The sequence below is a fragment of the Leptodactylus fuscus genome, chromosome 1 (genome assembly GCF_031893055.1).
Source record: "Leptodactylus fuscus isolate aLepFus1 chromosome 1, aLepFus1.hap2, whole genome shotgun sequence".
NCBI lineage: Eukaryota > Metazoa > Chordata > Amphibia > Anura > Leptodactylidae > Leptodactylus > Leptodactylus fuscus.
Genome location: NC_134265.1, coordinates 104,915,765 through 104,943,132, shown reverse-complemented (window position 1 = coordinate 104,943,132; position 27,368 = coordinate 104,915,765). Strand labels below are relative to the sequence as shown.

Genomic DNA, 27,368 nt, shown 5'->3' with positions numbered 1-27,368 from the left:
TGGGCAGGGTTAAAACAAAGAAAATATAGTGGAGTAGCTAATAGCCACCTCGGCCATGCTATAATTCCTCCTTTTGGCCATTTCAATTGAGTGCCAAAGCAGATGCCTTAATGCCAATTTCATATGGGCAAATCACTGAATTGTCAATGGACTCTATTTATTTTCCTTTTTTCAATGCTTCCCCACAAATGTTATTATCCTTGTACTGTGATATCACTGGCGTCTAATATTAATATACAGAGTCCGAAAATATTTATTGCGCCCTTTTATAAGGGCTACACTTCCCAAATAAAGGCACTACTTTTTTTGTTTCTGATTTGCCGTTTGCGAATCACCCTGTGAAGAGCTCTCATTGGTTGACTTCGTTGGCCAGTCACATTTTTGAGGGCCTACAAAATTTTACTGACTGGGACCCAAAATTCCTAAGGTCAGCCATGTTCTTGTGAATTAACTTCTAATACCTGATACTAAATGAAAAAAATGGACTCCATACTACCTACACATTATTTTTGCTGCCTGGTAATTCTATAGCTATGGGCAACACCATCCAGAGTACTGCCATTGTCTGCAATTGTGTGCCCTGCTGCACACTGGATTCTGATGCTGGACTTTATCAGGGCCAAGTGCTGGGACATCTGGAGCTTAAGAAAGGCCATGGGGGTAAATATACTCTGCCTTAGGGCTAATGTATACTATTCAGTTACATTGATGTATCAATTTAAAAAAGGATGATGATAACTGAATCTTTCTGAAATATTTTCTTATATGCAGGGCTGAACCTGTTATCACAAGGATCAAAGAAGACCGAAGACGAATCATTTTACCAGCAATTGACAATATCAAGTACAACACATTTGAGGTGCAGCAATATGCCAATGCAGCACATGGATATAACTGGGGCCTATGGTGCATGTACATTACACCCCCTCAGGATTGGCTAGAGAAAGGGGATGAGTCTGCACCAATCAGGTAACCTAAAATACTTCATCTGGTCAAACACCAATGAAAGTCATTTATCTTTGTCATCCATTTCATGTTCATCAATAGAGATGAGCGAACACTAAAATGTTCGAGGTTCGAAATTCGATTCGAACAGCCGCTCAATGTTCGTGTGTTCGAACGGGTTTCGAACCCCATTATAGTCTATGGGGAACAGATACTCGTTAAGGGGGAAACCCAAATCCGTGTCTGGAGGGTCACCAAGTCCACTATGACACCCCAGGAAATGATGCCAACACCTCTGGAATGACACTGGGACAGCAGGGGAAGCATGTCTGGGGGCATCTAACACACCAAAGACCCTCTATTACCCCAACATCACTGCCTAACAACTACACACTTTCCACATTCAAAAAAACCTCTATCAAAGTGGGAAAATACCTGGAAACCTTCTTTACTCCCCAAATGGATGGACACAAACCCCAATTTAAGCTCAACAAACAGTAACAACCACCCCTTTAAATCATGTTCCCCATGACAACCACAAATGGAATAGGCAATGGGAATTCCAAAAGCCCTCACCCTTAACTGTCATTTTGAGTGTGTGTGTGTGTGTGTGTGTGTGTGATGTGGTAAGACCTTCCAAAATTCACTTTTCTAGCCCTTAACATGAGCCCTTCCAAACAAAGTTACATGACCTTAAGCTGAGCTACCAGCAGAGATTGAGGCCCTTGGCATGAGTAGAGCCTTGCACCAGCAGTGTTTTTGGCACTTAGGGTGAGTTGAGCCTTGTACCAGCGTGTGTCCCTTAACATCAGGCGGGCCCTAAGTTCTGCGCTTTGCACAAAAGTTCCACATTAACTAGGCTGAATGGTACAAAGATTAGTAGGCCCGAGAACCAGGAACAGGTCTTGCAATGGCTGTCGGATAACGCTTAAAGCACATTGTCCACCAGCCAGTCAGCCTCTACCTCCTCTTACCCAACAGTCTTGTCCTCCTTCCACCCAAAATTCCCAATCTTCCCAGAACAATAACCCCAACTGTCCCTGCTCCCCAGAGCTGTTCTCCCTTCCTTTGACTGTACCGCAACCTGCCCCTCCATTTCGCGATTCCACGGACCTAACAGACGAGTATCTGTGTCCAGATGCTCAAACACTAGAGTCTCCTCCATTCCATCTCCGGTCGATTTGGTGGCGGATGACCAGCAACCCACCCTCATCGACGACGATGAGACGCAGTTGCTGTCAGGGCAGCCAGTTGACATGCGCATTGTGCAGGAGGAGGAGGCGAGACAGGAGTTGGAAGAGGAGGTGGTGGACGACGAGGACACCGACCCCACCTGGACAAGGCAGATGTCAAGCTGGGAAAGTAGTGTGGATGTTGAGGCAGGTGCAGCACCAAAAAGGGTAGCTAGAGGCAGAGACATGTCCAGAGGCAGAGGTCAGCTGCTTTGCCGAAGCCAGGCCAGACCCGGAATGTCCGAAGATGTTCCCTTTTGTACCCAGCCCAGAAAAACTCCCCCATCGAGGGCACGTTTCTTGAAGGTGTAGAGTTTTTTCAAGGAATGCGCCGAGGACAGATATAGTGTCGTCTACACAATTTGCCTCTCGAAATCGAGTAGGGGCCCTGAGAAGAGCAACCTGTCCACCACTTCAATGCACCGTCATTTGGAATCCAAGCAATGGAATCAGTGGCAGGCAGCAACGGCAGGACAAACGTCGCCCGCCGTTCATGCCACTGCCTCTGCTCACAGTGCTGGCGATGCACTCCAGAGGACGAGCCAGGACATCACTTCATCTGCCTCCGCCACTTTGTTGACTTCTCCCTCATCCTCCCCTGTTTCTGTCTTATCTCCTTCTCCTGCACCATCAAAGGCACCATCAGGCGCTTCTTTACAACAACCCACCATCTCTCAGACATTGGAGCGCCGGCAGAAATACACCGCTAACCACCCACCCACGCAAGCCTAGAACGCCAACATCGCTAAACTGCTGGCCCAGGAGAGGTTGGCGTTCCGGCTTGTTGAAACTCCCGCCTTCCCGGACCTGATGGCAACTGTGGCACCTCACTATGCCGTCCCTAGCCGTCTCAACTTCTCCCGGTGTGGCGTCCCCGCCTTGCACCAGCACGTGTCACTCAACATCAGGTGGGCCCTTAGTTCCGCGCTTTGCTGCAAGGTCCACTTGACCACCGACACTTGGACAAGCGCCTGTGGTCAGGGATGCTGCAGTGCTTATCTTTAATGACAGGCAGGGTGAATGTGGTGGAGTCTGTTCCCCGGGTGCAAACTGGGGTGGCCTATCTTCTCTCCCAGGCCAAAATTCATGGCAGGAGTAGACTGAAACCCTACGACGCTGCAACCTCCACCACAGCTACTAGCGGCAAACGCTAAAACACTGGTGTGGGGAGACGTCAGCAGGCGGTGCTGAAGCTCATCAGCTTGGGGGACAGACAGCACAGTGCCTCCGAGGTCAGGGATGCCATCCTGGCTGAGATGGCATTTTTTTTTCCCTGCTACACCTGGGGCCTGGCATTTTTACGCCTGTGATAATGGCTGGAACCTGGTAGCGGCTCTGGAGCTTGCCAGCCTCCAACACGTTCCATGTTTGGCCCACGTCTAACCTAGTGGTGCAAAGTTTTTTAAAAACATACCCAAATGTACCGAAGCTACTGTTGAAAATGCGGCGCTTGTGCGCCCACTTTTGCAAGTGCACAGGAGTCGCTGCTAGCCTAAAAACACTCTAGCAAGGCCTACATCTGTCCAAACACAGGCTGTTGTCCGTCATTCACACACGCTGAAACCCTACAATACCATATCTTGAGCAGGGTGTGTGAGCTGCACAGACCTTTGATGGAGTTCCATCTACAAAACCCAAGGGTTCCTCAAAGTCAGCAACCAAAGTTTCTGCACCATGAGTTTCCAGGGGTGGCAGAGTTATGGCTAGGGGCAGAGGCATGGATAGGGATGATGTCTAGGGGCAAAAGCAGTGTGGATGTGGAGGCAAGCTAAGCAGGAAAAACTGGGGGTACAAGCTAAGGCATGGACTGGGGTGATGTCTAGGGGCAAAAGCAGTGTGGATGTGGAGGCAAGCTAAGCAGGAAAAACTGGGGGTACAAGCTAAGGCATGGACTGGGGTGATGTCTAGGGGCAAAAGCAGTGTGGATGTGGAGGCAAGCTAAGCAGGAAAAACTGGGGGTACAAGCTAAGGCATGGACTGGGGTGATGTCTAGGGGCAAAAGCAGTGTGGATGTGGAGGCAAGCTAAGCAGGAAAAACTGGGGGTACAAGCTAAGGCATGGACTGGGGTGATGTCTAGGGGCAAAAGCAGTGTGGATGTGGAGGCAAGCAAAGCAGGGAAAATGGTGGCTAGAGGCAAAGGGATGTCCATAGGCAGCAAGGGCAAAGATGCAAAACTCTCCCGTTTCAAGAATTTTCCTGACTTGTTTCCCCACAAAACATTCCTGGGAGGAGGGCTGAAACACCACCCTCCTCCTCCTCCGCTGTTAGATTGACCCCAGCTACGAGCTGAAAACGCTGCAACACTGGTGTGGGGAGACGTCAGCAGGCTGGGCTGAAGCTCATCAGCTTGGGAGACGGACAGCACATTGCCTCTGAGGTCAGGGATGCCATCCTGGATGAGATGGCAATTTGTTTATCCCCGCTGCCCCTGGGGCCAGGTTTTTTAGCTTGTTGGAGGGCTCTGGAGCTTGCCAGCCTCCAACACGTTCCATGCCTGGCCCACATGTTCAATGTAGTGGTGCAATGATTTTTAAAAACATACCCCAAATTAGCTGAGCTAAGGGTGAAAGTGCGGCACTTGGACACCCACTTTCCCAAGTCTACAGTACCTGGAGCTAGCCGCAATACACTCCAGCAAGGCCTACATCTGCCTGAAGCACCTACTGTTGTGCGAGGTCACCACACGCTCTAACCCTAGATACCGTATGTTCAGCAGGGTGTGTGAGCAGCAGAGACCTTTGATGGAGTACCAGCTACAAAACCCAAGGGTTCCTCAGAGTCAGCTCCCTCACTTTCTGCACCATGAGTTTCCATGGGTGGCAGACTTATGGCTAGAGGCACAGGCATGGATAGGGGTGATGTGTAGGGGCAAAAGCAGTGTGGATGTGGAGGCAAGCTAAGCAGCAAAAACTGGGGGTACAAGCAGCCGGTGACATCATCACTGACAAGCACAGCTGTCTGTCAGCTGACAGGCTGACTTTCACCAAAATGAACAGACAATGAATAGACTCATCATATACATGTCAGTTACATGACAAATTTAGTGCAATTTGCAAGTCCAAGATGGTTTGGAGATCTGCGGAGAGGAATCTCACCACCTCTTGCGGGTGCCATCATTTGGAAGGCAAGCCCTGGGCTCAGTGGGTGAGAGCAAGCGCAGGATAATCGTCGTTTGGCCTGGCGGCCACTGCCTCTTCCACTGTTGACAGGGCTGGCGCTGCAGTCCAGACCAGGAGCCAGGACACCTCCACATCTGCCTCTGACACTTTGGGGAGTTCACCCTTATCCTCACCTTTTCCTGCCATTTCTCCTTTTGCCCGCGCCATCATGCGCCTCTTCCCAGCAACTCCCCATCTCCCAAGCCTTTCATTTCATGCTAAAGTACAGCGCAACCCACCCACATGCCCAAGGCTTCAACGGCCTCATCTCAAGAAATCTGGCCCAGGAGATGTTGGAATCCCGGCTGGGGGACACTCTGCCCTTTTTGGGCAGAGTGTCTACTGCGCCACCGCACTGTGCCGTCCACACCAGCACTTTCCCCCAAACATGAGGCGGTCCCTAAATTCAGCGCTTAGCCCTAAAGTTCCATGTGACCAGTTACGAATGGACAAGTGCATGTGGACAGGGACGCTAACTTTCAATTTGGGCACAGTGGTTGAATGTAGTTGAGGCGTGGACCGGGTCGCAAAATGTGGTGGCCTGACTTGTCTCCCCACACAACATTCCTGGGAGGAGGGCTGAAACACCACCCTCCTCCGCTGTTAAATTGACCCCAGCTACGAGCTGGAAACGCTGCAACACTGGTGTGGGGAGACGTCAGCGGGCCGTGCTGAAGCTCATCAGCTTGGGGGCCAGACAGCACACTGCCTACAAAGTGAGTCATGCCATCCTCGATGAGACGGCAATGTGGTTTTTGCCACTGCACCTGGGCCCAGGCATGTTGTCATGTGTGATAATGGCCGTAACCTGGGATTGGCTCTGTAGCTTGGCAGCCTGCAACATATTCCATGCCTGGGCCACGTTTTTAACTCATTGCTGCTAATCTTTTGAAAAAGGTACCCCAATGTTCCTGAGCTACTGGTGAAAGTGTGGTGCTTGTGCGGATAGTTTTTAAAGTGTATAGTTGCCGCTGCTAGCCTCTATGCACTCCTACAACGCCTGTACCTGCTGGAACAACGGCTGTTGTGCGACGTCTCCACACTGCTGGCACTAAACATATCATGTGTTGAGCAGAGTGTGTGAGCAGCACAGACCTTTGATGTAGTTCCAACTCCAAAACCCTCGGGTTCATCAAAGTCAACTCCCTCAGTTGCTCAACCATGAGTGGCCATGGGTGGCAGACTTATGTGAAATCCCATCCCATCCATTGCACTGGACACGAAACATTAGCATGCGCTCAGCACAACTTCGGATATGGCAGATGCGTTAAGCAGGGTGCAGGGTACAACACAGACCAGGCCCGAGCACCAGGAACAGGTGTTAGAAATACTGCAGCATCTGCCATTTCCTTCCAATTTTGGGGTTTTGGACCCGCCACCGACTTGTCTGGACCTAAGTGGAGATCATGAGACACAGTTGCCATCAAGGCAAGCTGTGGTCATGTGCGGTTTGCAGTAAGGGGGCAGTGCGCAATTGGAAGAGGAGTTGGTGGATGACGAGGCCACCGACCCCACATGGACAGGGGTGATGTCTAGGGGCTAAAGCAGTGTAGATGTAGAGGGAAGCTAAATCAACAAAAAACCTGGGTAGAAGCAAAGGCATAAACTGGGGTGATGTTTAGGGGTGAAAGCAGAGTAGATGTGGAGGGAAGCTAAGCAGCAAAAACAGTGGGTAGAAGCAAAGGCATGCAAAACTCTACCCTGTTGGAAGACTTATTCCTAGGTCTGGAACACGTTAATGGCCCCCCTGGACAAATTACTGCCACTCAGGGGCCTAGTGTCACCAGGAGGGACAAGTATAGGCGCATGTTGTGGGAATACCTGGCCGACACCAGCTCTGTCCTCTCCGATCCCTCTGTGCTCTACAGCCTAAACTTATTTTCTCATCTTTTTTTCTGAACTGCACATCTCTTGCCTGCTTCCTTTAGGATCTTAGAAATGGTGGTCCACTTCCACAGATGGTAACTTCAATAGACAGTGTAACGGGAGTAGCTGAGGGATCGCTGTCTTAACCACTTTTTGGCACAAAATTAACTTCCAAAGCCAAATATGGTGCAAGTATATGATGCAAGGACACCTACACACCTATCTCTGACACATTGGGGAGTTCACCCTCATGCGCCCTTTTGGCCTGCACCATCATGCGCCTCTTCCCAGCCACTCCACATTTCCCAAGCTTTTCATTGCAGGCAGAAGTACAATACAACCCACCCCCATGCCCAAGCCTGTAACAGCCTCATCGATAAACTGCTGGCCCTGGAGATGTTGGTGTTTGTTTATGCTTCTGGAGACCCAGGCCTTCCGTCAGCAGATGGCAGCTGGGGCACCTCCCTATGCTGGGCCTAGCCGTTACTACTTCTCTTGGTGTGCTGTCTCTGCCTTGCGCCTGCATGTGTCCCATAACATCAGTCGGGCCCAGAGCTCTGCGCTTTGCTGCAAGGTCCACTTGACCACCGACACATGGACAAGCGCCTGTGGTCAGGGATGCTGCAGTGCTTATCTTTAATGACAGGCAGGGTGAATGTGGTGGAGTCTGTTCCCCGGGTGCAAACTGGGGTGGCCTATCTCCTCTCCCTACGAAGCTGCAACCTCCACCCCAGCTACTAGCGGAAAACACTGTAACACTGGCATGGGGAGATGTCAGCAGGCCGTGCTGAAACTGATCAGCTTGGGGGACAGACAGCACAGTGCCTCCGAGGTCAGGGATGCCATCCTGGCTGAGATGGCATTTTTTTTTTCCCTGCTACACCTGGGGCCTGGCATTTTTGCGCCTGTGATAATGGCTGGAACCTGGTAGCAGATCTGGAGCTTGCCAGACTCAAACACGGTCCACGCATGGCCCACGTTTTCCAACTTGTTGGTGCCATGTTTCTTTGAAACCTACACCATTGTGCCTGATATACAGGTCAAAGTGGGGCCATTTTCGTAAGTGAGAACTAGCCTCTGCTAGGCAGAAAACATTCAGAGCACACTCCTCTCATCTCCGCACCGTTGGCTGGCGGAGGAAGACGAGGGGGTTGGAGTGGCATCTGATGTCCCTATCCCACACGAGGCTAGAGGGTGCACTTCAGTGCATCCCATTGCTTCACCACAAATGGTGTGAAGGGGAGTGGAAAATGGAGGAAATGGAGAGTGACCCTTACAGTTGGGTCCAGCAAAGGCATGCCAAGTAACACACTGGCACACATGGCTGACTTCATCTTGGGTTGCTTTTCAACACATATTTCACATCATGAAGAACAAATAATACTGGATTTTTTCAAGCCTCGAACCCCGGTCTAGGTCTAATGTCTGTTCCTTTCTTATATTAGGGGAGAGGGAAAAAAAATTACTTCAGTGATACGTTTAGCGTACATAGACTGACTATTAATGTGTATCCCACTTAGTGTTGTTAGGGTTACACACCGTCGCAACCTGGCTAAAGCTTCTATAGCTGTTAATAAAGTCAACATAACTTTACGGTATCCAAAAAGACAGCTGGTACCGACAGAGAGCAAGACAAATGTCACCCAAAGCTGTGAGCTCTGAACACCCACAGTGACTTTGGCGTCATCATCATTATAAGGGAGCGGGTGGTAATAAATAACTTGGCAGTGCCTAAAACCCAAAAAGCTTATACAACTATATTTACATTAAGATACACAAATGAAACTTTTCAGTAGCATGTCATGAGACAAGCTGATAAGCTCTTCCTTTGTGCAGTGCTATTTGAAAGTTAAACGCTGCCTTTATTTTAATTCTGGAGAAGGTGCAGACATTAGATTTAGAACATGTTGTCTTCATTGTCCAAATCCTCTATATAGGTAACGTGTTTTTCGGGCCGAGCTGTCTGGGAACGAGCTGGTGCAGCACTGACAACCTGGGTGAATATGGCAAGAGCCTGAGATGTAGGGTGAATGAATCCCCAAATTATTTGTGGAATTCCCAGTGAGACAATGGCACTGTATACCAGTAGCAAAAATTGTGGGTGCACGTAACCCCCATATATTCTTTGAATTCCCAGTCAGACAATGGCACTGTATACCAGTAGTAAAAATTGTGGGTGCACATAACCCCCATATATTCTTTGAATTCCCAGTCAGACAATGGCACTATATACCAGTAGTAAAAATTGTGGGTGCACATAACCCCCATATATTCTTTGAATTCCCAGTCAGACAATGGCACTGTATACCAGTATTAAAAATTGTGGGTGCACATAACCCCCATATATTCTTTGAATTCCCAGTCACACAATGGCACTGTATACCAGTAGTAAAAATTGTGGGTGCACATAACCCCCATATATTCTTTGAATTCCCAGTCAGACAATGGCACTGTATACCAGTATTAAAAATTGTGGGTGCACATAACCCCCATATATTCTTTGAATTCCCAGTCAGACAATGGCACTATATACCAGTAGTAAAAATTGTGGGTGCACATAACCCCCATATATTCTTTGAATTCCCAGTCAGACAATGGCACTATATACCAGTAGTAAAAATTGTGGGTGCACATAACCCCCATATATTCTTTGAATTCCCAGTCAGACAATGGCACTGTATACCAGTATTAAAAATTGTGGGTGCACATAACCCCCATATATTCTTTGAATTCCCAGTCAGACAATGGCACTATATACCAGTAGTAAAAATTGTGGGTGCACATAACCCCCATATATTCTTTGAATTCCCAGTCAGACAATGGCACTGTATACCAGTATTAAAAATTGTGGGTGCACATAACCCCCATATATTCTTTGAATTCCCAGTGAGACAATGGAACTGTATAGCAGTAGCAAAAATTGTGGGTGCACGTAACCCCCATATATTCTTTGAATTCCCAGTCAGACAATGGCACTGTATACCAGTAGTAAAAATTGTGGGTGCACATAACCCCCATATATTCTTTGAATTCCCAGTCAGACAATGGCACTGTATACCAGTAGTAAAAATTGTGGGTGCACATAACCCCCATATATTCTTTGAATTCCCAGTCAGACAATGGCACTATATACCAGTAGTAAAAATTGTGGGTGCACATAACCCCCATATATTCTTTGAATTCCCAGTCAGACAATGGCACTATATACCAGTAGTAAAAATTGTGGGTGCACATAACCCCCATATATTCTTTGAATTTCCAGTCAGACAATGGCACTATATACCAGTAGTAAAAATTGTGGGTGCACATAACCCCCATATATTCTTTGAATTCCCAGTCAGACAATGGCACTGTATACCAGTATTAAAAATTGTGGGTGCACATAACCCCCATATATTCTTTGAATTCCCAGTCAGACAATGGCACTATATACCAGTAGTAAAAATTGTGGGTGCACATAACCCCCATATATTCTTTGAATTCCCAGTCAGACAATGGCACTGTATACCAGTAGTAAAAATTGTGGGTGCACATAACCCCCATATATTCTTTGAATTCCCAGTCAGACAATGGCACTGTATACCAGTATTAAAAATTGTGGGTGCACGTAACCCCCATATATTCTTTGAATTCCCAGTCAGACAATGGCACTGTATACCAGTATTAAAAATTGTGGGTGCACGTAACCCCCATATATTCTTTGAATTCCCAGTCAGACAATGGCACTGTATACCAGTATTAAAAATTGTGGGTGCACATAACCCCCATATATTCTTTGAATTCCCAGTCAGACAATGGCACTGTATACCAGTATTAAAAATTGTGGGTGCACATAACCCCCATATATTCTTTGAATTCCCAGTCAGACAATGGCACTGTATACCAGTATTAAAAATTGTGGGTGTATATAGCCCCAATTCTATTGCTAGGGGACTTGCAGGGTATTTCTGAGGTGAAGGTGGGGGGGCACACCGTTGGAACGGGGATTTGGGGTGTATATATGGGGTATACGGGAATACACTGTCAGTGTGTTCCATTCAGGATCCTGGGAAAGCTGGGTTGCGGCGATTGAGCCCGTCAGTGCCACGTTACACTGACAAGCTTCTCCCTGGAATTGAAGTTATATGTAAGCCCAATATATTCTTTGAATTCCCAGTGAGACAATGGCACTATATGGCAGTAGCAAAAATAGTGGGTGTATATAGCCCCAATCCTATTGCTAGGGGACTTGCAGGGTATTTCTGGGGTGAAGGTGGGGGGCACACCGTTGGAACGGGTATCGGGGGTATATATCGGGTATACGGGAATACACTGACAGTGTATTCCATTCAGGATCCTGGGAAAGCTGGGTTGCGGCGATTGAGCCCGTCAGTGCCACGTTACACTGACAAGCTTCTCCCTGGAATTTAGCTCTTATAAGAGCTGTTGGTTGTCTTCTCCTTCCTATCCTAGCCTGTCCCTGCCTACCCAGAATCTAACCCCTAGCTAACTGGACGGAAACCTCCGTCCCCGGTGAATTGCAAGCTCAGAATGACGCGAAGCTGGGCGGCGCTGTTCTTTTAAATTAGAGGTCACATGTTTTCGGCAGCCAATGGGTTTTGCCTACTTTTTTCAACGTCACCGGTGTCGTAGTTCCTGTCCCACCTACCCTGCGCTGTTATTGGAGCAAAAAAGGCGCCAGGGAAGGTGGGAGGGGAATCGAGTAATGGCGCACTTTACCACGCGGTGTTCGATTCGATTCGAACATGCCGAACAGCCTAATATCCGATCGAACATGAGTTCGATAGAACACTGTTCGCTCATCTCTATTCATCAACTATGTTTGGCCACCAAATGAGTCAAATAGAGATGTAGCAAACATTAATTTGAATCTTTTAGTGGATTTTCAGTGACTTTTGTTGTACTCTGAGATATTACAATTCAGAAAGTTCTCACACTGCAGAAAGTCAGACTAAACATTACTCCATCTGTAGATAAGTTGTACATTTTGTTATTTTCAATGGTGTCCCTCAGGGAATACAATCTAAGGTTACATGTATGTAGCCAGCCTGTGATGAAACGACTTGGACGGTGCATGGATGACATCTATGTGCTGCCATACTTCCTTGGATCCATTCACTTCATCTAGTGAGCCCAGGCCACAAAATGGAGAGGTATAGGACCTGTCCTGAGTTTTGCTACAGGCTCAGTGCTCCACACATGCTGGAGATAATACATAGGCATGTGTATGGTGTCATAAAGATGAATGGGTCAGTGTGCTAACCATGGAAAATGTGGCTTACATACTGACAAACCATAAAGCTTAAGTAATTCATTCAGTGACCCAATATAGCAATACAGAAAGTGGACTGAGTAGATTTACGTTCTCTGAAACCTGGAACATTTCTGTGATAAAACAATCTGATTCTCTACCAATCAACATAAATAAAAAATGTCTGGGCAAGAATTGAGTTATCTCAGATTCATAGCAAACAAGACATATGGTGAGCTATTACATATATCTAGGAATTATTTATAAGTGATGAAACTCCATATCTGCAGCTACAGTAATATCTATTATATTTTACAATACGACATGAGGACAGGATCAGCCTTTCATTACTTTCTAATGGTGTTTCCTACCGTAGAGTATTGTACCACATAGTGTATGTATAACAATATACTACCATGCATAATTCTAATTATAATACAGTATGATGCCCAAATAACATTGCCATACATTGATCAAATAATACAGCCATCTAAAAAAGGATTATATTATATACAGTGTCTAGTATTGTTAAGCATTGTCCAATCAAACCTGCTGTATTTGGTTGAATCTGAGCAGAACGTATATCCCTGTATAATTCAGAATTCATCTGACTGCTTTTGTGTTCTGTCATATCATCAATAAACACTAGTAACCTGGTGCCATTGGATTGCCTGCCCATGCCATCACAATGCCTCTGCCATGTTTTACAGAGCACGTGGTGTACTTTGGATCATGAGCCATTCCAGGCCTTTTCCATACTCTGTTCTCATCATTCTGGTACAGGTTGATCTTACTTTTATCTGTGCAAAGAATACTATTCCAGAACTCGGCTGGCTTACTTATGTTTTTTTTTTTTTTGGCAAAGTCTACTCTGGCGTTTGTACTTTTGAGGCTGATTTATGGTGTGCACCTTGTGGTGAACCCTTTGTATTTGCTCTCATGAAGTCTTTGCTTTATGGTAAACTTAGATACGGTGATACACCTACTTCCTACTTGAAGAGTGTTCTTTACCTGGGTGGATATTGTGAAGTCTGTTATCTTCAGCGGACGTCCAGGCCTTTTTGAGTTTCTGAGCTCATCCGAGCACTCTTTTTTTACCAGAAAGTACCAAACTGTTGATGTGGCCACTCCTAACATTTGCATTATCTCTCTGATGGATTTCTTCTTTTCAGCCTTATGCTGCTCTGTTTCACTTCCATTGAGATCTGCTTTGATCACACATTGTGGGTTTACAGCCAGACAAATACCTCTCCTGGAATCAACTTCTTTTACCTGCTTAAGTGATGATGGGTTAATGAGGGAATAGCCCAATGCAGCTCATTCAATAGCTTTTGAGATGATTGTCCAATTAGCTTTGGCCAAGAGGCAGTTACATTTTACAGAGCTGCAAATCCTAAACTGGATTTGGGAGGGGGGATACACTCAAATTAAGTTTGCTTTTACATGGCAGTGTTTGGTCAGTGATTCTGTTCAGTGATTGTAAGCCAAAATTAGGAATGGAGACTACACAGAGATGAGGTAGAACAGAAATATTTGTACCTGTTCTGTGTTTTTAACCCACCCTTGTTTTGGCACACAATCACTGATGAAAATCACTGAACAAACACTGACCATGTGAAACATCCTAAAGCTAAGAGTCTGCATTTTAAGTCCATCACTGTATCTTGAATGTTTTGGTAAACATCTAAAATGTTAAATCTTGCTGCTGTCCAAATATTTCTGGACCTAATTAGATTTATGGTGCAGACCCTTAGGTCCTAGACCACTTAAGGGACCCATCTCAGTAAGGGCAGGTGAGACACAATGGGTGACTGCACAGGTTGCACAACCGTACAACCGGCCCTGTAAGAGAATATTCTAACCACACAAGAAAAATAAAGGGGTTATCTATCTTTTCAAAAGTAATGGCATATCATTAGATAGGGCCATCTGTTTTATGTTGCTGCAGGTCCAGGTGTTGGGACTTCTACAGATCAGCAGTTTCCCTGGGAGCACAGCTCCTAGCATTATTTAAATGCCAAGTGCTACACTGCTTACTGAATTCAGGATAGTGACAATTGTGAATACCACAGCTGTGTTTCCTATACTTTAATGAATAAGGTGAGTAAACATCGCCACATTTGGCATATAAACATTGCTGAAAACTGTGTACTCTGCGAAACAGCTGATCTGCAGAGGTCCTGGCAGTCAGACCCCTGCCTTTTTAAAACTGATGGCCTATCTTAATGAAAAGGTGGGTAATTTGCAATATGGGAACTTACATTTAAATTGTGTCACAACATTAACCCATTCCCATCATAATCATATAGGGGATGTCAGGTATTTAAATATGGTGTCCTCTCAGAAGCTGAGCGACCGCCATAGCTGCCAGGTTTTTGCTGTACTGAACAGCAAAGACCCAGGGCTAATGCTTACATTCAGTGGCTGCACTGATTGCATGCATTAAAGCATCTGGTACCTCGGTCAAAACTGATCAAGGCACAATTTTCCCTGCGGCACATGGGCCGATGCAGATTTTTGTCATGTAACTGCATTGTTACTGTTTTGCTCCTGAAGGTGGAAAAATCTTTTTCTTCCTGTATACTACAAATTACAACCTCTCATTCCCTAATTGCTCAGCATTTTATTCGGTTGAGTCAGTTTATCACAAGGTCTATCAGCTCTTGCGCAACAAACATGGCAGTGGAGGTGTCTCATAAACTATGTAATAGTGAGATCACAGGCGTCCATGCATGCACCGTACATGCTTTTTGGCTAAGTTCATTGATCATCATGCACATCGCTGGTTATCATGGGTGGATGCATCTGACATGACTTGAGATGGTTGGACATGCCTAACTTTAGGGCGACGCCTTTCAGCCTCCTGCATTGGTATTGCTACCCCCTCTGGTCATGTGTATGGAGTGGGGTAGCTCCATCCCTTAGTTTGTGGTACTGCCCTTGGAAGGGCAGGAGTTAGTACTGTGAGGCTAATCGGGTGAGGTTCAGGGTAAATATGGGTTACTCTATTTGCCTCAGATGGTATCCTGTAATGGTGGTGTTTTACCCTAAACTTGCTCCTTGATCATTAGGTGACAGGACCACAGGGAATAAACAATAAGAGGGCTAGGCAGTAAGGTACTACTGAAAAATACATTTGTATTGATGAACATTTAGGGATTTGCAAATGAGTATCATGAAGCTGTATAGTGGACCGCCAAAAATGATCTTTACATGTGGACCCCTCAGCCAGGCAATTTCTGGCACCAAAGTTTTTAAGTCCTAGAAGTTGACATAAAAGTTTCCAGGGCTCAGACTTCAGGATTGCATTAATTAAATCACTGTCTTTATGGAATAACATTACCATGAAGTGCAGCCCCACACTCAGCAAGCTGGGCTGGACTGTATTCTAACACCTTTCCAAATTTTTCAGCAATTTGTCAGATGTGGCAAGATGGGCTAAGATTTACTCTTCATGGGCATTCATTTCATCAGTGGTTTTAGAGAACTAACTTACAGTTCACATTCATTTTATATGCCTAAAAAGTTCAGGAACGTACAATAGAAAAATATTAAAATTGCTCAGAGAAGAAGCACTTTAACTTGTTTATGCTATCTACCGGCAAAGGATGCATCATACACTGACTCGTAATATGAGCACAGAGACATAAATGTCACAGTTACAGTCCAGATTTGCCCTCAAAGGAAGCGTTATATTGATTCACTATACAGTTCTTACCTAAACAATGCACATTACACTGATTCATTACAAACGGACCAGACATTTCATTCTCATTCTCTATACATAACCAAAGGCCAAGTGTTGTTCAGAGACACCAAAGGCTGTCTAAGCATTCTGGGAATTAGTACTTAACAAGGATTGAAGATCTAGAAATGCAAGAAAACCGCAAGGAATTCATTAACCCATTAAAAATAAAATGCAAGACAGGTAAACTTAGAATCGGCAGTGTAATGTAAATCTCAGTTTAAAAGAGATTCTAAAATTCCACTATATTTGTCAGCTCTGTTAAGATTGCTTTTCTTAAAGGGGTTGTCCCTCAATTTAATATTAAACCTCTTTCTTCAATCAAACAAAATAGCAAACGGCGTTCACTTAGAAAAAAAAAATTGTTTGTGCCTAGATATGTATGATGCTCCTTGGTGTTCTTTTGATTCCTTCTCTACACCTAATATATTCAGTGCTGCTGAGAAGAAACCACTTCAACTGCTCCAGTTCTTTTCTTAATGACTGGTCTGCATAACAACAGTGCTCAATAAGACAATACAATACAATGTAATGATGGCCAACTGAAGACATGGACCCACATGGACCCACTAGCTCACTAGGGCTTTACAAAGACACAGAGTTTAAGAAATTGTGTTTTATACTAGAGATGCGCAAACCGTAAAATGTTCGAGGTTCGATATTCGTTTCGAGTAGCCCCTCAATATTCGACTACTCGAATCAAATATCGAACCCCATTATGGGGGGAAAATGTTCGTCTATGGGGGGGAAATGCTCATTTCAGGGGTAGGCAACGTTCGATCAAATTATACTTACCAAGTCCACGAGTGAGGGTCGGGCTGGATCCTCAGTGCAGTCTTCTACTTGCAGCGTCCCCGCGGCGTCTTCCGGCTCTTCATTCACTCTGCCAGACATCAGGCCTGGGCAGAGCCGACTGCGCATGTCCGCTTGTAGTGCGGGTATGCGCAGTCGGCTCTGCCCAGGCCCAATGCCTGACAGAGTGAATGAAGAGCCGGAAGACGCTGCGGGGAAGCTGCAAGGAGAAGACTTCTAAAGGTGGGAGAAGAACCAGCATTGATTGGCCGACTGTATAGTATTCGGCCAATCAATGCTGGTTCTGCATCGAACTTTTACATTCGAACAGCGAGTGGTACTCGATCGAGTAAGAGTATTTCGAATACCGTAGTATTCGATCGAATACCTACTCAATCGAGTACTACTCGCTCATCTCTATTCTTTACCCCTAGCTCCTGGAAGGACGTATGGACTTTCCAGCACAGAATCTCCAGCTCTGGCATTTACATGGTACTAAGGCAGCAGCTAGGAATTCTAGTTGGATGGAGCAAAAGTTAAAGACTGACAGAATTAAATCAAATAAAAGTCAGGCAAATATCAGGACAGGCAACAAACTCAAGAACATAAAATAGGAAAACAAGCAAAGGTTTAAGTGTAAATGTTCACCAACATATCCTAAAGTCTCTTGGGCTCATAAAATCCTTATAAATCGTGGGGCCCTCTGGCAGTCACTGGAATCAGAGGCATTAAAGCGTAAATGTGGTCTAATAAAGAAACATAAATGAATAGTTCAGGTGAAGATAAAACTTTGTAATAAGGAACTGACAAGAGGAGATAAAAGCATTTTTTTTTTCTTTTTGGCAAAGTTTCTCATTTTCAGTTATTCATCTGCAAAAAATATATCAATTACAGTTACTCTTTAAGTATGAGGCTCTTTAAAAGGTAAAGGAACCTGCAAATCTGTTATAGGGTATAAGAGATCACGATAAAACATGCAAAATATATTTCTAAAGAAAGCAGAATGTACCTCCCAATATACAAATCCCATATTGCTAGGTCCATATTTTTGGGAGCACTTCCAAAACTGTAGAAAACATCCATTTCTAAGCAAATAAGTCCCATTATTTCACAATGTTTAGATGTCAGATTGCTGTGTGACTTTAGAATATATGCATGTAGCAATATAGCAGACTAGAAGCAAAAGAAAAGCTGTGATAAGGTGTTGGTATCTGTCCTTGTGGTTTAGTAGTTTACACAATATTTAAATAAGTTAAATAAGTAGTCAGCCCTTGTATGGTCAGCTGTATGGGGCTGCTTCCGACACTGTATGACAGACCACATGGAGCCAAAAGCAGCTGACTCCATGCCCTGTGTACTGCCAAGGTGCTATCAATGCAGCTCAGCTCCTATTAACCCACTAAGAATGTGGCCTAGTTTGATACTCAAGGATATGGGTCATTTTTTTGCTTTTCCCATTGTCACATCCTAAAATCCACAACTTTTTCATTGTAATGTTGACATAACCATATGGGGGCTTGTTTTCTTTTGTACAATTCTAGTGCACCATTTTGAGAAAAATTTAGCTTATTGATAACATTTTATTAAAGGAAAGTAGTGCAATTATTCATGTGCTGATGTGGGGAGGCAAACATACATTGACCACTTAGATGTCACCTTCGTTATTGAAGAAGAAGTTAAGTGGCCACGAACTGTGTTTTTGAAGACATTGCAGGAGGATGTCAGCTGTGTGTGACATCCTATCCTGATGGCGCCAGCTCCGCTTCTGTGGTGGCACCATCTTCAGGATGTACTATTAGATACCGTATTTTCTGGCGTATAAGACAACTGGGCTTATAAGACGACCCACAACTTTTCCAGTTAAAATATAGAGTACCTCTCTTCTGTGGGGTACCTCTTTTTAATGCATACTTATCCCTTGGCATACTCTTTAATGCGTTTTTATTTTCTTTCCAGTCCCGAATAGAGATAAACGAATAGTATTGGAAACTATAGTTTCAAATACCTCGCTCCCATAGGAAAGAATGGAAGAGGCCGAACACCAAGGGATTAAGCACCGGCTACCGGTGTCGGCTGCTTCCATTCATTCCTATGGAGTGAGGTATTCGAAACTATAGTTTCGAATACTATTCGCTCATCTCTAGTCCAAAACCATCTTTTATGTAAAGGAGGGTTCACACTATCGCCGCTGTCTGCCCTGGGATTTCCATCCTAAACCCTGGAGAAACTGGACAGGTGGTGGCTTGCCAGCGGTCTGCTTTACAACCCATTCATTTGAATGGGTTGTAAAGCAAACTACCGATGTCCGTATGTGGCCTCTCCGCCTGGATAACTGTTTTTTTTGCACAGAAAATCTGGCAGGGCCAGATTTACCATAGATATACCATTTTGGGGGAATGTCTATTGCTTAGATAATCTTTTATTTAAATCAGAGGCAAAAGAGTGAAAGAAAAAGGGGGTTTGGCACTTTTGATTTTGATGTTTTCATGGTTTGAATATTTTATAAGTAGACCGGGCATTTTCGGACATAGGGGTAACTAATATGTATATGTATCACAGTAGATTTCTGCTTTTATATGTATTCTAGGGAAAGAAGGTGATTTAGAACCTTTTTTTTTATATTTTTTTTTAACTTTTTTTTTTTTAACTATTTTTATTAGCCCCCACCTAGGGGGCTTGAACCTGCAATCATTTGCTTGCAAGTCCCCATAGACTGCAATACAAGTGTATTGCCATCTATGGGAGATTCTATATATTACTATCAGGGCTGATCATAGACTAGCCGCGATAGTAATATTGCTATGACAGGCCTGGAAGCCTTCAGTAGACTCCCATCTGTCACCGGAACAGGTCGGCTCCTGCAAACTCGCCACGCAGGAGCCGGCCTGCAACTTTAAAGGTATGGGGCCGGGGAGTACCGGCCCCAGGGTGTTTTTACACTTTGTGGATGGGAGGGGGGTTAAGTTTTAATGCCTGGAATCAGAGTGCATTCTGATTGCGGGCATTAGCATCAGGCCTCCGCGTATAGCGTTCTGCAGTAGAGCAGTTTCCATTAGCTTTACATACCCGGCCCGGCGGAAGCCAGCGGCGGCAGGAAGGTTGCGATCCCGCTCCTCCACCCCCTGCCCCACCATATATCCGGTGTATAAGACAACCCCCAACTTTTCAGAAAAGTTTTGGGGGTTAAAAAGTCATCTTATACGCTGGAAAATATGGTAAATTCACAGTAACCAATTAAATTTGGTGGGTTATCATTTAATTTGGCGCAAAAGGGTTGTGCACCAAACTTGCACCTCAATATCATCCCTCTAGGCCAAAAAAACCCTCTAGACTTGATTAAGTATTAATAATCCAAAATGACATACTTATCAAGTACTTTAGTATTGTCCTTGTCCTAGATATGTGAGAGTAAATAAAATATGACATATGGAATTCTATTTTGGTTGTAACCTTTAAAATTTGCTTATTAGGTAAGGCGTATTGATTTTGTTGTAAAATATCGGTATATCACAGAACAGCTACATTGGACAGTATTCTTCAGTTTGCATCTGCAATTAAGAATGACATAACATTAATTTCATGGTATTTGCACTTCTACCTTAATTATATCTCACAAAAAGCCAAATTATTTAAGAATGACTGTTGTTCAATAAGATCATGTATATCACTCTGGAGTATATTGATTCTTATGTCATCCATCCTGCTTATCAGACATAAACTGATGTGATCCAGCGGAACAATATTAGGAAAGTATCAGTAATTCATTGCAGAGGACTGTCAAGACTCAAAAAATAAAGCCATGATAAACAGTAATCTTACACCCACATAAGAATTATCCCCAGTATTATGAAACATGTTCTCATCGAGAATATAATGAAACTCCTACTCCTCAGAATCATAGACTGCAAACTCATCTGGAGTATATTAGTCCCATTATGTAGTGTTTGAGTAGCGTCTTTCATTCATCACCATTTCTACAAACAGTCAATAAACAAGCATTATCTTCCTGAACACCAAGAATCATGAGAAAATATGAGTTTAATGTTGATTTATATCAAACCTTACTTGGTTCCAAATATTTGATTCTCTTTAACAGCCGGTATATTGTACCACATCAGCACTTCTCTATACGCATGAGGTATACATTGGCTTTCCAGTGCATTGGTTTGTATAATGATTCCACTGGGTGGCATTCTACAGAGTTCATTGAAATATCTAGACACAGAATTGTCCAGATTCCTTGTAATATGTACTATGTCATTCTAAGAATATTTCTTTACAATAGTTGATATTCCAATATAAGTAGTAAATGAGCTAGAAAAAATATAGTAATAATATCCATCATCACATTAAACATCATCTGATCATTGAATTCAAATAGCAGAATGAATGAATAAATGAATGAATGAGTGAGTGAATGAATAAGTGAAAATATGACAAAATGGACACCTGATAGCATAGTTTTGATAATAGACAGTTTCTTAATATGGGCAAATAGTACAGGTATTACTTAATTTCTTGCTGAAAATAAATGTCCATCTTTTCTTACTGGTCCAGTGCATTAAACGTTGACAACAGTAAGGCTACATTCACACAACTGAGGTGAAAAACAGCAATAAATGGCCATTTTGCTCCTGAGGGGCTAAATGATATTAATTAATTAATTAATTAATGTATTTATTTAATTAATCCATGTTTCACTTACTTATTGCTGCATCCAGGTATGTAGTGTGCCACCTACTCAGTAATGAAAAATAGCCTGGAATTAGTCAGTGCGTCAATTACTTATTAGTGATAGGACCTGTGACCCAGAACTGAGTGCAGTTATAACTACATACAGGTACATAGCATGTCAACCCCCTCCCCATTAACCCTTTCACTGCCAAGTACGTAGCTCTACGTCATCCCAAGGTGGCACCTCAGTAGCGGAGGACGTAGCTACTATGTCCTCCCTACTAATGCCAATATCTCTGGATTTCATCAACATATATTGATGCTTTAAAATGCATTTTAAAGAGGAGAATCTCATCTTTAAAATGATACCAAGAACTTGATGATAGAACATACAATTTTGGAGCGATTTACTGTTGAAAACGCTATTTGGCATTGAGATCCAACTGCAGATCTCAACTCCTGACAGCATTTCAACAGTGAATCACTCCAAAACTATAAGTTTTTTTTATCAAGTTCTTGGTATCATTTTAAAGATGGGATTCTCCTCTTTAAAGCATCAAGATATGTTGATGCAGTCCAAAGATATAGGGCTCTAAATTATCCCCCCCTTCCTGTCTAAGCAAGCAATTTGTGAACTGTAACAGGAAAGGGAGGGGGGCAGGAGCAGCCCAGCAGCATGCAGGGACAGAGAAACAATCTGACTCTGTACATAACTTGTATGTGACACCAGGAGGGGGGTGGCAGGGACTCTTCTGTCCCTATTAGCCATTCTCCTGCCAATCAGAGCGCATGCTATACATTTGCCCTCTGATTGTCACATACAGGTATAATGTAATTTCCCTCTGAGCCTTACTAGTGGGGTATTCTTATGTAATACCCTCTAAACATGACCAGAAAGATTATTGGTGCTGTGACCCAGTCGTTTACCATTGTCCAGTTCGCAGCGCCAAAAAAAAGGTCGCACCAAACACTTACACAACATATACACAAAATCATGGATAAAGTTTAAATTTCACCCAATCCCTATCCTGTCCATTCCTGAGATTTCTACAGTAAAATACATCTAGTGATATCCATTACATGCTAAAATAATAATAATAACGATTATCACTACAGTAGAGATGAAAGTATAGATTGCTAAAATTTTTATAGGGGGATGGAAAATAACATTTTTATGTAAAGTCCTATTTAATTTGCATGCACAAAATGGGATGGTGCATTTCTGAGATTTTGGCGATTCTTTAACACTTGCCCCTGTAAATATATACATGTGTGGTATGTATGAACTCCTCATATCTTGCAGATTTTTGGAAAGTGCATTTTGTTTGCAGAAAGGGATTGCTTGAGTCACACTTTAGTGGCAAATTTGAATTTTTGTGCAATTTTTGCTAGCAATCTCTGTTTGCTGCAATGTTGCATGAATGTGTTTGTATATATGAACTATTAAATTGTGTTTTTATACACGGTATGCTGTGTAATCTCAAAAAAGTTAGATTTTGGTATCACAGTCACAGTTTGGTAGGTGCAGTATAGATTTTTAACATATTAGTGAATAACAGCAAAATCCTGCCTGTCTTCTGTATTAGTGTGTTTGGTAGTCTGAGCTCTTGTAGTTGATGTTTGCAGTACATATAGTATATATATATATACATTGTCTACACCTTAAGCTATTATTTTAAATGTATTTTGTATATGAATGTGAGATTGAACAGTTTTAAGTGCAAATATGTGTTTTAGTGCATTTTTTTTTTTTAAATGTGTTTGTCACAAAGTTGCATGAAGGTGGATGTGGCTATTGATGATCCATTAAGACATTTGTAATCTTCAAGTTGTCTACTTTCAAAAAATATATAGGGTTTAGGAGTTCACTTACTTTTCATGGTGTGTAATCCCTACATTTTATTGAATGATACTTTTTTAACATTTCCAGCTTCAAAGCAGATTTTTGTTCCTTCCAGTTCTGGTGATTTTCTGAAGACACGTGTATGCAGGTGTAAGCCATAGTGATATGAATGAACTCTGCACATGTTGAACTCTTATTTTTAGGAGGTTTGGTGCATTTTCTTTTTTTGTTTGGTTTCCGCTTTTAGCAACTCATATACATTTATTAGCATTTTTTCATAAAACATTCACTTGAAATCAAAATTATATGAAGGTGCCTGTTCGTATACAGTACCAAGTGGCATTGAGACAATGCTGCAGGTGTCTACTTTAAGAAAATATATAGGTATGGGGGGGGGGGGTTAGATGCTTTTTTAATGTTGCAATTTAGGTTTGATTTGTTCATCTCAAAACTGTGAAAATTGCTCTGGCTACTGGAGGTGCAAAATTTCCAGAGACCCTTGGCAGTGAAAGGGTTAATGGGAAGTATCCTTGAATCACTTACTTATTAGTAGAGGTGGGCACACCTCTCAGGATTGTTTTCTTGTTGGGTTTGGGTGGCTCAGATCCATGAATTGTTTTGGGTCGAACTAGTTCAGCATGACTCACATTCATTTAAAACATAATGTAGCTAAGGCAAACACAGCTGAAGTTATGTCAAAGTGAAAGTGACATTATATTACTCTGTGGACTCTTCAGTACAGAGTACAGAATAAGTGGAGGCCTGGGGACATTTAAAAAATAAAAATTCATACTCACCTTCCCTTAAATCTTCTGGGCCCCCTCCCCTCACAGTGTCTAGGTCTGTCTCTCCACCTACTCAGTGATCAAAGCATGCCCTAATGGTAACATGGGCATGCTAAGCATTACGATGTCATGATGGTGGCCCAGCGGTGACCTGAGGTGGATGACGTTGCCAGGAGTGTGACAGACACCACAAGGCATCCATTTTAGTTTGCCAGAGACAAATCTCCAATTGTTTGGTTTCATAAAATACTTTGGTTGAATCTGGCACGGTATCAGTCACTTCCCCCATCTCTACTTATTATTGAAGGCACCTGGGGACCCAGAACTGACTACAGTTATAACTACATCTAGAAACATAGATTTATTGTCATTCACACCAGAAATCTGGCAAAAATAAGGTAATAAATATACGCCTCTAGGGGAATGGCCTGGTAGAGGGTCTGTCTCATTTATGTGGAGGCCTCAGAAGCTATGAAGACTAGCTTTAACCCCTTAATGACATAGGGTAGTTTGTAATGCTCTTTGACATTGTTCTTATTTTAACTCTACAGTCTTCCAAAATTCATACGGTAACTTTTTAATTTTTCTGTTGACATAGCTATGTGAGGGCTTATTCTTTGCATGTCGAGTTGTACTTTCATTAGTCACCATTTTGGGGTACGTATAATGTTTTAAGTACAAACTAAGAGAGTGGAGGAGCAGCACACAATTCGGATACACAGCCTGTAGAAGCGCTGTAAGCACCAAATGGCCTGTTACTGTCTGTATGTCCACAGCTGATACCTGTCTGCACCGCAATAAAATAAGTTTTTGTATCCGGATTGTGTACTCCTTCACTCTCTTCATCTGTACTTTGGATTATACCGCCTCCAGCGTACCCCCGGATCCTCTCCTTAATATCAGCAATACAGCTAAGTACTCCTATCACCATATATAGACTTGTGGAGAGTTTTATTGCAGCATTGGGGACACCCCCAGTTCTGTTTGAGCGCTGAGGACCGTCCCCCAGTGCTGCAAGAGAACTAATTAGCATATGGACAAAAAACGGGATATCTAAAGAACGGCGGCGCGGAGAAGCCATCTAAAGGTGGCGGAAAAATAGCCTTTCCTAAGGCTATTCCTACATGGATTTAGCTTAAAACGGAATTCTATGATAGAATCCCTTTAAACCCACCACAAAATCTACTATAAAATCTAATGTGCAAAGATTTTACCATAGCTTCATGCCAAAGTCCACAGAATTTTTTTTGGCAATATCTCAACTTTCTTTTAGGACTTATGCCATCTTAATACTCTAGTACTGTAAGTTGATAAAGATATTGTCACTTTCTCCTAATATTATGTTATAGCTATATTTTACATGTGATACTCATTTTATAGGGTATTGAGCTTGTGTATTTTACAATGCCATATTAGTTAAACCAATCAACCAAAAAGTCAGCTGCCCAAATAGATAGATGATAGATAGATAGATAGATAGATAGATAGATAGATAGATAGTAGAAGATAGATAGATAGATAGATAGATAGATAGATAGGAGACAGATAGATAGATAGATAGATAGATAGATAGATAGATAGATAGGAGACAGATAGATAGATAGATAGATAGATAGATAGATAGATAGATAGGAGATAGATACATAGATAGATAGAGCAAGAGAGAGATCTAAAAAATAAACAATAATCCTTATTAGCCTGCTTTTGTCACAGTCAGTTCAAACCTTCCTTTTCTATTAGCAAGTCCTTTAAATAGTTAAACTTTGACCTTGAATCTTTGATCTAAGCATTACTGTGCTCCTAGATGGAATAACATGATTTATTACAAAACTAACAGGGTACTAGAACGAATTAGTCCTGAATCGACAAGGGACCACATGGATGCCAGACACACATTACATCAATAGCTTTTTCTCATCAGAAATTCACATCCCATAGTGGATATGTGTTAAAAAACACTTGCTTACAGTAAGCCAGAATTAAAACACATCTGCCTCCGCTAGACCTATAATGAATTGTACATTCCTGAAAATGACAATATGACTTAGAAGATAGCAATGTGACCTTGAAAAAGGGCAGTAGTTGGTCTACTGTAGTTCTATTAATCTCATACTAGAATATAAAAATCGTCTACTCTCTTCATATCTCAAGAGCTATTTGTTAATAAAATGTCTTAGTATACACATATTATCATTATTAATAATTTATTTATTTTTAGCGCACCATTAATTTAGATATGAAAAGGTCAATAAGCACAAAATACGGTAGAACAAGTATAAGACTATCTCAGTGACTAACTGGTACAGCGGGATAGAGAATTCAATCTATAAAACATGCGTGTATACAATTCAATCCAATGAAATAAAATGCTGTGAAAACCACAGTTTATATAAACATGATATGTTAATCCATATAATGGGGATAGACTATATAAAAAATATAAATTACATATATATACTGCACCAGATAACATATATGCTGGTCCCCATCATACTGAGCCTGAGATTTTCATGGTGTCTTTTATATCAGGATGCTCTCATGTTGCTCCTGCTTTTCTGGGCTTGACAAATCCTCTAGGGTATTGTACTTGGAGTAGGGCAGTGTCATCATATGATGAAGAGTAGCAGTGTCATGAGAGCACTATGAAAACTATTAAAAGCCTGGAAATGGTGCAACAGGTATCAGGATCTGTATTAGTTACATGACGTTTCTATTGTTGTATATACACTACCAGAAATTTTTTCTTCCCCACATAATCACTTTAAGCTCTGCCATCAATATAAAATCAGTGTGAGCACTCTCTGAACACTCTGTCTTGTTTATATTGGTACAACTACCGACAAAAACCTTCTTAGCGAAGGACATTATAGTTTTGTCTCATTCAAGTGGATATCAGATTTAGGGTCAGTGCACACAGAATTTTTTGACGCTGAATCCGCCTCAAAATCAGCCTCCAAAAAAAGCTTCCTAAGGGAGCCTGCACACGGAGTTTACACTCACTCATTCTGAATGTAAAACTCGTTCAGAGAGAGCGGTGTAAAAAAGAGATTCCATTGACTTGAATGGGTGCCGGCAT

General features: G+C 42.9%; 1 protein-coding gene across 1 annotated transcript in view; it reads left to right on the top strand.

Moving 5' to 3' along the window:
• GALNT9 (polypeptide N-acetylgalactosaminyltransferase 9) overlaps positions 1-27,368 on the top strand; it is a 243,539-nt gene that overhangs the window by 112,480 nt on the left and 103,691 nt on the right. The window contains exon 5 of the mRNA XM_075274965.1: positions 772-969. Within this exon, the coding sequence (XP_075131066.1) occupies positions 772-969 (198 nt within the window). The remainder of the gene's footprint in view (positions 1-771; positions 970-27,368) is intronic.